The sequence below is a fragment of the Mytilus edulis genome, chromosome 4 (assembly GCF_963676685.1).
Source record: "Mytilus edulis chromosome 4, xbMytEdul2.2, whole genome shotgun sequence".
Lineage (NCBI taxonomy): Eukaryota > Metazoa > Mollusca > Bivalvia > Mytilida > Mytilidae > Mytilus > Mytilus edulis.
The window spans coordinates 92,747,645-92,761,084 of record NC_092347.1 but is presented as its reverse complement, the minus strand read 5'-3'; the positions used below and the strand labels follow the sequence as shown (position 1 = coordinate 92,761,084).

Genomic DNA, 13,440 nt, shown 5'->3' with positions numbered 1-13,440 from the left:
GATTTCATGGGGATTTAATTTCGTGGTTTTTATTAATTTGAAGCGCAATTATATGAAAGTTGAATTTTCGTGGGTTTTTTAATTTTGTTGATATATTCTTTCCACGAAATAAACAAAAATAAATCCTCAACAAAAATTTCTGTTTTTACAGTATATATGTATAATCACTCGTGTTTTATTTCTTTTCATCATCAATTTATCAAAAGAGATCATGTGTCTAGTTATATGACACTCCATAATGATTGGAACTTATAATGGCAGCTGTGTTGATTGTAATTAGACCATACTTCTATCAGTACAGAGATCATAGGAGGATGAGCGGATTAGGTTTGTAGCAAAACAAATTTCCTATTTCACTTGAAAGTAAACTCATTTCCCTGAATGAAATCATGTACTTTATTATTAATATGTAGCCATGATTCCAATCAATGTATATTCATTTGGGATTAATCATACAATATTTCAGATGCATATAAAATTTTAAAGCACTTCAGGTTATTATTGCTTTAATTTTTAACATGGTGAACTTTTGAATTTGGGATTAATCATACAATATTTCAGAAGCATATAAAGTTTTAAAGTACTATTACTTAAATTTTAACATGACGATCTTTTGATTTTGGAATTCTAACCATACCGATAGTTATCACCTAAATTCTAACATGATAAACATATGACTTTAGAATTCTACCCATATAGATTGTTTGAGAAGCATACAATAGATTTAAAGCTTTCACTTTGATTGTTAAGATCCTAACATAATGACATTTTGTACAGACAATTAATTGTGGCTCAGTAAACATGCTTGAATAATAAATTAATTTCACTATTTAAGGGTTAACTACATTTTAAACATATATGTCAAGGTAAAACCACTGACTAAGATTAAAGAACTTCAAAAATAGCTTTTATTAAATCTTGACATTTGTGAAAAAAGACAGTTGATAGTTGTTGACTACTTTAATTTAAAGTAAAAAATTATTTTAATTTTTTTTATTAATGCGAATAATTGTGACTGGGTTAGGACTACAATACTAACAACTGGCATTGTGATATCTGTAACATATATCTGAATGTAAATTTTCCTAAAATTGTAATAAATAATCTTACATAATTGTCCATTCTTCAAAAAATCATAATAATGCACACATTAATTTCTGAATTCATAGAAACTTGAGAAAGAAAGGGAAGTAATTGAGCAAACCTGGAAGACTTTAGGAGCAGATACAAGACTGGCTAATGCTGAAGACAGAGTTGCTGAGAATATACCAATGGTGATCAGAGGTCCAAACCCTGACATCTTTTCCATTGCCTGCAATACACAACACATATTAATATATATTATACTATATATTTATATATTTTTTATCATATAGCTAAATCAATGTATTTATTACAACACTGCAGTAGCATATAAGAGTTCAAAGTTTAAAAAGTCAATTTGTTCCCATATTGATTTGATATTTTGTTGTAATAAATAAGGTTAAATACAGGTAAAATCCAGCTATAACTGGATATTCTTTTGCAATTTTTAACACAAATGTCCTCATTTTCTACACAATGGTGGTATGTGTAGAACGGGTTCTGCTTACCCTTATGGATCACCCCTGATTTTGGTGGGGGTCATATTGCTTGGTCTTTGGTTTCCTATGTTGTGGTTTGTGTGCTGTTTTTAATATTTTCATTGTTTTGTATTTTGCCATAGCATATCAGTTTGTTTTCACCTTATGAATTTAAATATCCCTTTGGTACCATTATATTATCTTCTTTTTAAATCTCTAAATGAAACCCTGATAAATGAATTTATGAAACATAAAATGAAGCAAGAGTTCAATGAAGCATAACATGTACATATAGGTAAGGATTCAGTAAAGCATACTTAACCAGTCTTTCTGTTTTAAAATTTTATACACCATTTTTTTTAAATATCTTTCTCAAAACATTTTTATTGACAAGTTTTAATTTACTTTAACTTACTTATAGTGAAAGTTTTCAAGAAATGTACAGTGCATCATGCATTAGTCATTCAAACTATATTTTAATTTAAAAAAATCTTTAGTCAACTTCTTGTTGTACCATAAAGAGAGAAAGTTTTAGGGTAAAGTTTATATTGATACAGAATCTTACAACTTTTTCAGTTTTCAAGTAGTGCAACTCCTACATTTTATATTAGAATTTTGTAAAGATTGTTGATAAAGCTTACAATTTAATTTGAACGGGATATTACATTTCATTAGACACAACATGAATCAATATTTCCTTTCTACAAGACACTAGAGGCACCTGGTATGGAATTCAATGATTGTTCAAGTTTGCTGAAAATTTTATTGACAGTTATACTTTTGTATACAAACAAACAATTGGTTTTTTTTCCATCTACTATCTAGATTTTTAGGAAGTTTTCTAATAAATTTTCCATTAATGTTTTCCTTATGTTGGTTGTGCATTCATGCATGTCAACACAAATTACTTGGTAAAGAATTGCCAATTTGAAGACATAATCTTCTCAACTGACATTGACAAATCAATTTCTCACTAGGTTCTTCATGTAATCAATCAATTCAAATCACAATAAAATGCCAGATTTCAAATAACCGAGTGATTTTTTTCCTTTTAATCCTAATTTGTTATCAACCATAAAATAAAATATAAAACCCTTGTAAATCAATCTTTAATGTCAAGGTGACCTCAGGACATTTTCTTCTACAGGAAGAACGGTAAACCAGGATATTCTAGTTAGGTAGTATTTCCTCAAACAATATTCATTTTGCTCACTAAAACACTGCGGTACCAGTATATTTTGAAGCAGAACAAAAAAATCTGATCAATAGCAAATCCAGTCCTAAAAAGACATGAATTTTCTATGGTGCATATTCAAATGAGAGTTGTAATTAAACGTTACAAGTTATCAAGGCTGAGTAAATCAATGGTTTGTTATTACATATATTGGACATTGCACTCGACATATCAATACGTTTTTTCAATACTGTAGCAAATGTCACTTCTAGTTCTACTGATTACAATTGATTACCGAATAGGACATCATCAAGACAAATTGCTCAAGATTTAGCAAGGTCAGGGATATCTTATAAATTACACAAACAAAATGTAAACATCTTACAAAAGCAATCAGATAAATGGAAAGATAAACTGTCAGGTCAATTAGAAGATAATGTGTAACCTAGAAGACTTCTTTAAGATCTGCTATATTTAGAAGTTTTCTTCAAACAGAGAAGCCAAAAAACCACTGGTTCACTATATTTCTAATTGAATATGAATAAAAGAGGACATTAGGTAGACAGCATACTAACAACGCAAAAAAACATTTGGAGATCAACCATAGGCAGGTATCTAATATAATATGTCAAGATTAAAATCTACATCAGGTTTCCTGCAGGAAGTCCTCTCTGGGACTCTGGCATCAAACACCAATGACTATAAAATGCTGAGCGCAGCACACTGAGCACAGCCTGATGAAATAGCAGAGGTCAAACCCTGAACAGTTGGGGCAAGTTTGGACACAATATTCAAGCTTGATACTGTCTGAATTTTTGGTTGTGATCAAATTTTTAATATTATATACATTTCTGCCAAATTAATGTGGTCAAATTTAATAAAGATCTTAACAAGAATGTGTCCATAGTACATTGATTCCCCATCTGCATCATCATATTCTATGTTCTAGGTTCTGACCGTAAAAAAGGGGGAAAATCTCTAATTTGGCATTAAAATTAGAAAGATCATATTATAAGGAACATTTGTACTAAGTTTCCTGAACAGACAGACGGAAAGATGAACAGACAAACAAACGGACAGACGAACGGACCTATAGACCAGAAAACATAATGCCCATAAATGAGGCATAAAAATCTACTATGCAATACTGTGCAAATGAAGATTTCTTCTAGAAACATATAAAAAAAAACATGAAATTTAAAAATTTTGAAGAAAAATATAAACCTCCCAAAAAATTGGGAAAAAAATCCTCCCTCCCCCATATTTTAAGAGAGATCCATACACTAAAACACAAGTTATTGTCTGCAAACTAGAAAAAAATGCTTCTTTTATTTTTTTGACCATTTTTGTCCCTATAGCTAATTTCTGCATGTTTTGAGGCAATTACCCCATACGTATACTCAATCAATCCCAGCCTTTCTTTTGAGATATGGAATCTTGTACAATTTCAGAGAAATCCATACACTTACACACAAGTTATTATCCAGAAACTACAAAATTGCTTATTTTGGCCCCTTATTCCTAAACTGTTGGTACCATAACCCCCAAAATCAGTCCCACCCTTTTTTTTTGTGGTATTGAACCTTCTTGTAAAATCTCATAGATATTCTTTCTCTTAACTTAAGTTATTGTCCTGAAACCAAATGTGTCGTCGGACAATAATGATAACGCTGATAAGTCACTGATCATGACAACATCATGGCATAATACAGCCCAAAAAAATTTTGCGGCTGTATAAAAACATCAAGAAGAAAGTAGCTTTATTCTAGCAGACAAACATATAAATTTTGAAGTAAATGATCTATGCATACTCAATCTACAGCAGAAATGTGAAAATTTCAATAAAGGTTCAATATAGATAAAATAAATATGGCCCTTATTTTTAGCTAAAGTTTATAAAAGGGTTTATTGACCATTATCATTATGATTCAAAGCTAAAACCATGGGTAGATAAGAAATAGTCCTCTTTGGTGAAAATTGATTATTCAGCGTTCTGCAATTTTTGCTTACTTTCACCTAAACTTTGGCATATTTGGGGTCACCAGAAAAGCAAAACCTAAAATCTGTCTCATCTCACCTACACCAACAAAGCAGGCAGGACAATAACATAATCTGTAAAAGTTTAGGTAGGTTGTAAATAAATCCATGTCCTAACAGCAAATAATCAAAGAGCTGAAAGCTCTGAAGAAAAATGACGCCACTGTCTCTAATATTGGGATAGTTTTTATGCAAGTCTTGATTTTCACATACCTTAATTAGTTTAACAATGCAACATGTCTCGTAAGCATATAATTGATACTTGTATATGTGTGTGTGTGAAGTGAAGGTGACAACTGGCTGTTTTTTTTAAGATAAATGAATAGGTCAAGACTACCTGAATTTGTACAAATAAATACCGTAGAAAGGCTTGTATATTTCTCACTGGTACATAGTCTGAATCCGGGTCCGTTCGCGCCCCATTCACGTTTGCGCCCACTCATGTTCGCCCCCTTTCACTTTCACACCCTACATGTTCGCACCCAATCTTAATTGGTTTTGTGTTGAATAACTCTGTAAGCAAGTGTTTTCTTATAAGTATAATTGTTGTCATTGTCTCAAAATAAAGTGTTGAATAAATCTTAATCATGTTTTGGATAGGGTATTGTTAAAAATAATAATAATCCTTTCTAAATAAAGTGGTATTTTGTCAACGTTTTATTTTGTGTTGAATAACTCTTAATCATGTTTTGGTTAATGTATTGCTATAACTTTGTTTCATTGACTTGTTTCAAAATAAAGTGAGATTCTGACTATGTTTTTTTCTGTGTGTTGAATAAATTTTATCATGTTTTGGTTATAATAGTGGATTGCTATATTTTGGTTCCTATATTTTATTGCTTCGTTGTTTCAGATCAAAGGGACCAAGCTGTTAAAAACCATTATCTTTTGTGTTTTTCCTTTAAAATCTTCAATGTTTTACTCATACCAAGCTATAAATACATTCAGTATTTACACCAAAGCAATTTAAAACAACAATCATGATTTTCCAATTATTCAACTTGAATTTGAATTAAAATTGGGCGAGAATGAGTAGAGTGCGAACGGACCTTGGGTGCGAACGTGTAGAGTGCGAAAGTGTATTGGGCGCGAACAGACCTGATACCACAGTCTGAACCCCCTTCTCGCACAAAATATTAAGTAAATAATCTTTTTGTTACTGTTATCAAAGGTCTAATGAAACTCAGGTAATTTCAAACATTTGTCAAAGAATTCTAGTCAAACCAGCACCTGGTTAAATTTGCACCTGGACAAATCAGCACCTGGTTAAATCGACACCTGATTTAGTCAATTCTCACCCATGTTAAATAGATATTTTTAACAGTATTTTAAGCAAAAAGAGTAAAAATAAGAAAGGGGTTTCCAGAATTTTTTCAGTATTTAAGCAAAAAGAGTTAAATACTAACTTTCACATTTTTGGGTGTTCATGTACATTTTGTATAGCCTATATATTTATTTTTCTCAACTAAATGACTTTTTTGGTGTATTTTTAATGTAATATATATGAGTAGTCCAAATAATTATTACGTCTGGCAAGGCTTTTTTAATTTTATTCTGGGACACCTTCCTATGACCGCAAGGCTCTGTTAATTATTTTCTGGGACGCCTTCCTACAAACGTCGTAGGAAGGCGTCCCAGAAAAAAAATAAAATATCCTTGCCAGACGTCATAATTATTTGGACTAATACATGAGATATTGGATATTTTTATGCATTATTTTAACCAGTTGAGCATTTTACGGGATTTTTGGTTTAATGCTGTTTAAACTTTATTGAAAAAAAAACACCTTAAATTTGCTAATTATTTGGCATGAAAGTTTGATTTATTGAAAGGGACTCATAGTTTTCCATTTTATTTTAATAATGGTCTAATTGTTAGAAAAACAGTTGGGTAAGGGCTTCGTTGTTTACCTTTATACACAACAACATATTCACTTTGGTTTCCTTGTTTACCTAAATACACAACAACATATTCACTATGTACTTGGTAACAGTTATTAATTAATTGAATAGAAAATATTATAACAATTATTGGATGCCGAATTGACGTCAAATAGGTGCCGATTTGACTAGATGCCAATTTAACCAGGTGCCGACTTGACTTGTACGTTTCAATTCCTCTGCGATCGTTTGCGGTATTTTCTTGAGAAAACCTATTTTCCATCATCAAAGAGAAGAAGAAACTGCTTGAAAATGATTCTGGAACGCTTCATGATTGTAAAAAATAAGTTTAATTCACTCAAATAACAATTTTGAAACTTGCGATGTTTAAACAGGAAGTTTCAAAAGCACGTGTAAAAGAAGAAATTAACCGGTGAGAGTGGAAATCCGTACATGACAGATATCACTATAGTACGACTTTGAAAGTAAAACAGTTCCATCCTTTTGTAAAACAGTCTTTAATATACCTATCACATTAATGTTTGAAGGGTCTTAAGCTTATTCAAACCATATAAGTCGGTATGAAACACCAAAACGGAATGAACAATAACCGATTACGTTTTGTAGTTTACAAATTCTAAACTGGTTCCCGTCAAACTACAACACTTTGTTCGAGTGTAGTGGAATACAAGCAGAAACCAGTTAGTTTGTATAGTAAATATGAAACCGAGTGTAAACTGGATCCTGGCTCATAACTACACAATGATCATGCATAATGATAACACAAGCAGATTCCAGTTTGTATGGAAAATAGTAAATACGAAACCAAGCGCGGTAGGCAGAGAATTGTAATGAAGTTCAGGTCGGCAGTAATGGAACAATGACTGCGTCATTTTCCAAAAACTTAAAATCTTTCTTCACAGGGTATTAATCATTACCTATCATCAAAAGGCCATGATCAATTATATATTTTTTTTAACCAAAAGATCAAACAAGTAGTTTAACTTTAAACACATGTGATGTTCGTTGGTAAGAAAACTTACTTAAATCCTCCAAAGGACTGATAAACATACTGTCATGAATTAGAAGTTCCTTCATTATATAGTTTCCAAATGGAAGGAATATTCTGTATTTTCTCTTTTTTACGAAATTCTCCTTTGATCTTACTGACTAATAATTTTCTTTCTCAGCAGTTATTTGAAAAATTATCGCTAGAAGCTAAGGGAGCACATGCCGTTGTCAATGAAATTAACAATGTTGTCATAGGTAAAATAGTAATAAACAGATTATAATAGGTTATCTCAACTGGTTTGCTTTTCTCACTTTCGCCGTACTGACTCCAGCAAGAAAATCAATCTTGTTGAGATGACCAACATAAATCTATAACTTCTGTTTTGTTAGGCAGAACAAATACATAATGACATAATTCTATGAGGTTGACCTACTTTCAAAAATCTTACCTGATAATCATGTAATAATCCAAACAAGCTTGTGGGATCAACAGTACAATTGGCTATTGTAGATGTGATATTGTCCGAGGTAACAAGGTCGGAGTTTAATGTATTATTTACAAGCACAGATGAACACACTGTTAATGGAATTTCTCTTATCACAGTAGCGCCTAATATCCATGCAACAACTATATACACAACAGACGATATCAAAATGGCAAGAATTGTTCCTTTAGGAATGTCTTTCTGAGGATTCTGTAAAAGAAAGAGATATTTTAAGGGTAATTCATATATAATTTAATTTAACAAAAGATTAAATGTTGAAACAACATAAATAGAAGAAAAAAGTAAAATTAACAAAATAAGACAGCAACCAGATAACAAATTTCACCAATAATTGACATCTATAATATGATCTTAGAAGTAGTCCAGCTATTGCTTGTTTTTGAAAGTTTCAGCCAGTTACATACTCATACTGAAAATAGTTCTATGAACACTTTTAAATTGAAATTTTACATTTAAGTCCTTTAAATATTCAAGTCTTAATAGTATAAATATGTAATATCTATATACATGGGACTTCCACACACTAATATCAAACTTGATTGCAGAATACCGATGGTTATTTATATACATGGGACTTCCACACATTAATATCAAACTTGATTGCAGAATACCGATGGTTATTTATATACATGGGACTTCCACACACTAATATCAAACTTCATTGCAGAATTCCACACACTAATATCAAACTTTATTGCAGAATATTTAACTTAAAACTAATGACGAACACAACTTTTGCAATTTCTTTCTTCTTATTTTATTCCTATTTTTACACTTATAAAGGATTCACATTAATTTGATAACATTTTTTCAACTATATTTTGATTGAGGAAAGGGATTTTTTTTTAATTAAAAGTATTGCAAATAACAATAAAAGACTTGGTACCTTCAAAAATTATCAAAAAAAATCCTACTTTTTTGTGGTAAAAAGGTTGTGGGTATCATCCATAAATATGGATTATAGAAGACTTTTTATTGAAGTCATATTAAACAGGCACAAAATGTGTTGGGGTAAGACGTTCAGAGTTAAAGCCAAACAGATAAAAGGAAAAGAACAGCTGATCAGTCCATTACATTTAATAGGTCCTCTATCCTGATTATACTCCATAGCATATTTCTCAGGGCCATTCAAGAATTACTATAGCTACATGTATATAGAACGGAGATAATATACTTAAAGACCTTCATATGTACCAGATTTATTTTAGGAAGTAATCCATTTTCAAGTTGTTGTTGTTATTAACACTGCTATTTATATTTATCTTCTAGAACAGATGATCTGTGTTATAAAGGTGAACTACACTATACGATAAATCATTTCATATGGTTTTTTTAATTCTATATCAAAATGTTGAAATAACACTGTTCAATGCTGCTTTAATCCGATACTTACTTTTAAATCTCCTGATATATTAGCGCCGGCTAATATGCCGGTTGCAGCAGGAAAAAATACAGAAAATACAGAGAAAAAAGATTCACCATCTATAAACTGTGGCTTTAAATTTTCTACAAAAAGAGTACCTGAAATATAAATCAATTAGATATAAAACCACAATAACAAAGGATTCTATCCAGTCAAGATTGTTATTAAAATAAAACATAATGATCTCTGTTTCCACTCCCATCTCTTGAGTGAGTTTCAAAGTGTAAGTTTCTATTTTAACTTTAATTATTGTACAAGTTGATGTTTTTGGTTTACCATTGATACTCATGTGTATCTCTGAGAATAAAAAGCTAGTGTATTTCTTTCAAGAGAAGACAAGCGTGGAAGTCAGAATACAAATCGACTGTCCTGAACTAAGGATATGCATTCTGTGTCATTTCTCCTTTTGTCTCATTGCCAATCATATCACATCTTCTTTTTTGTATTAACAGATAAAACATCTCTTACAATTTTTGTATTTACTAGTTTTCTATTGGCTGATTTCAGTCATTTTTGTGTATAGCTTTCCTAGCCGCATAGAACAAAACACCAATATATGTGATAACCCATGAAAGTACTGGTACCAGTGACACTTGTTCTTTACTGATTTAGTTTAACTGCTAACATATACTTGGAACAATACACAACTTACATTCATTAACAACGTTAATTAAAACGTCAACCCAATTAAAAGTAGATTGACTTATACTAATGATAATGTACAAAGGACATTTGCTCTGCTTACCATTTATCATATGAAGAATTTACATTCCAAATATAATAGACATTTGCACTTTAAATTTTGTATTCATTATTATGACATCTAGGACCTCTTTGCACTAATTACCTTATTCAATAAACAGTAAATATCCTGTTATTCTTCCTATTGACCTGTATCTGTAAATCATGGGGAGTTATAATGGTAATTTTCAAATGTTCTTGAACCTTTTTTATCATCAGTGCCTGCATTAAGTGTGTTCTTAGGATATTTGTTTGCTTTTTGGTTTTTTTCATTACTCATAGGTATAGAAGACATTACTTACTGTTATATCCTATGATACCTCTGTCTAAGTTTTCTTTACTTACTATTATATCCTATGATACCTCTGTCTAAGTTTTCTTTACTTACTGTTATATCCTATGATACCTCTGTCTAAGTTTTCTTTACTTACTGTTACATCCTATGATACCTCTGTCTAAGTTTTCTTTACTTACTGTTATATCCTATGATACCTCTGTCTAAGTTTTCTTTACTTACTATTATATCCTATGATACCTCTGTCTAAGTTTTCTTTACTTACTATTATATCCTATGATACCTCTGTCAAAGTTTTCTTTACTTACTGTTATATCCTATGATACCTCTGTCAAAGTTTTCTTTACTTACTATTATATCCTATGATACCTCTGTCTAAGTTTTCTTTACTTACTGTTATATCCTATGATACCTCTGTCTACATATTCTTTACTTACTATTATATCCTATGATACCTCTGTCTAAGTTTTCTTTACTTACTGTTACATCCTATGATACCTCTGTCTAAGTTTTCTTTACTTACTATTATATCCTATGATACCTCTGTCAAAGTTTTCTTTACTTACTGTTATATCCTATGATACCTCTGTCAAAGTTTTCTTTACTTACTATTATATCCTATGATACCTCTGTCTAAGTTTTCTTTACTTACTATTATATCCTATGATACCTCTGTCTAAGTTTTCTTTACTTACTATTATATCCTATGATACCTCTGTCAAAGTTTTCTTTACTTACTATTATATCCTATGATACCTCTGTCAAAGTTTTCTTTACTTACTATTATATCCTATGATACCTCTGTCTAAGTTTTCTTTACTTACTGTTATATCCTATGATACCTCTGTCTAAGTTTTCTTTACTTACTGTTACATCCTATGATACCTCTGTCTAAGTTTTCTTTCCTTACTATTATATCCTATGATACCTCTGTCTAAGTTTTCTTTCTAAGTTTTCTTTACTTATTATTACATCCTATGATACCTCTGTCAAAGTTTTCTTTACTTACTATTACGTCCTATGATACCTCTGTCTAAGTTTTCTTTACTTACTATTATATCCTATGATACCTCTGTCTAAGTTTTCTTTCTAAGTTTTGTTTACTTACTATTATATCCTATGATACCTCTGTCTAAGTTTTCTTTCCTTACTATTATATCCTATGATACCTCTGTCAAAGTTTTCTTTACTTACTATTACGTCCTATGATACCTCTGTCTAAGTTTTCTTTACTTACTATTATATCCTATGATACCTCTGTCTAAGTTTTCTTTACTTACTGTTATATCCTATGATACCTCTGTCAAAGTTTTCTTTCCTTACTATTATATCCTATGATACCTCTGTCAAAGTTTTCTTTACTTACTATTACGTCCTATGATACCTCTGTCTAAGTTTTCTTTACTTACTATTACATCCTATGATACCTCTGTCTAAGTTTTCTTTACTTACTATTATATCCTATGATACCTCTGTCAAAGTTTTCTTTACTTACTATTATATCCTATGATACCTCTGTCTAAGTTTTCTTTACTTACTATTATATCCTATGATACCTCTGTCAAAGTTTTCTTTACTTACTATTATATCCTATGATACCTCTGTCAAAGTTTTCTTTACTTACTGTTATATCCTATGATACCTCTGTCTAAGTTTTCTTTACTTACTATTATATCCTATGATACCTCTGTCTAAGTTTTCTTTACTTACTATTACATCCTATGATACCTCTGTCTAAGTTTTCTTTACTTACTATTACATCCTATGATACCTCTGTCTAAGTTTTCTTTACTTACTATTATATCCTATGATACCTCTGTCTAAGTTTTCTTTACTTACTGTTATATCCTATGATACCTCTGTCTAAGTTTTCTTTACTTACTGTTATATCCTATGATACCTCTGTCTAAGTTTTCTTTACTTACTATTACATCCTATGATACCTCTGTCTAAGTTTTCTTTACTTACTATTATATCCTATGATACCTCTGTCTAAGTTTTCTTTACTTACTAATATGTCCTATGATACCTCTGTCTAAGTTTTCTTTACTTACTATTATGTCCTATGATACCTCTGTCTAAGTTTTCTTTACTTACTGTTATGTCCTATGATACCTCTGTCTAAGTTTTCTTTACTTACTATTATGTCCTATGATACCTCTGTCAAAGTTTTCTTTACTTATTATTACGTCCTATGATACCTCTGTCAAAGTTTTCTTTACTTATTATTACGTCCTATGATACCTCTGTCTAAGTTTTCTTTACTTACTATTACGTCCTATGATACCTCTGTCTAAGTTTTCTTTACTTACTATTATATCCTATGATACCTCTGTCTAAGTTTTCTTTACTTACTATTACATCCTATGATACCTCTGTCTAAGTTTTCTTTACTTACTGTTACATCCTATGATACCTCTGTCTAAGTTTTCTTTACTTACTGTTACATCCTATGATACCTCTGTCTAAGTTTTCTTTACTTACTATTACATCCTATGATACCTCTGTCTAAGTTTTCTTTACTTACTGTTACATCCTATGATACCTCTGTCTAAGTTTTCTTTACTTACTATTATATCCTATGATACCTCTGTCTAAGTTTTCTTTACTTACTAATATGTCCTATGATACCTCTGTCTAAGTTTTCTTTACTTACTGTTATGTCCTATGATACCTCTGTCTAAGTTTTCTTTACTTACTATTATGTCCTATGATACCTCTGTCAAAGTTTTCTTTACTTATTATTACGTCCTATGATACCTCTGTCAAAGTTTTCTTTACTTACTATTACGTCCTATGATACCTCTGTCT

At 30.7% G+C, this 13,440-nt stretch overlaps 1 protein-coding gene across 4 annotated transcripts in view; it reads right to left on the bottom strand.

Annotated features, from left to right (window-relative positions):
- LOC139521080 (solute carrier family 12 member 2-like) overlaps positions 1 to 13,440 on the bottom strand; it is a 55,184-nt gene that overhangs the window by 13,163 nt on the left and 28,581 nt on the right. For all 4 annotated transcript variants that reach the window (XM_071314341.1, XM_071314338.1, XM_071314340.1 and 1 more), the window contains 3 exons: positions 9,564 to 9,691; positions 8,114 to 8,359; positions 1,205 to 1,312 (listed from right to left, as the gene is read on the bottom strand). In XM_071314341.1, the coding sequence (XP_071170442.1) occupies positions 1,205 to 1,312; positions 8,114 to 8,359; positions 9,564 to 9,691 (482 nt within the window). The remainder of the gene's footprint in view (positions 1 to 1,204; positions 1,313 to 8,113; positions 8,360 to 9,563; positions 9,692 to 13,440) is intronic.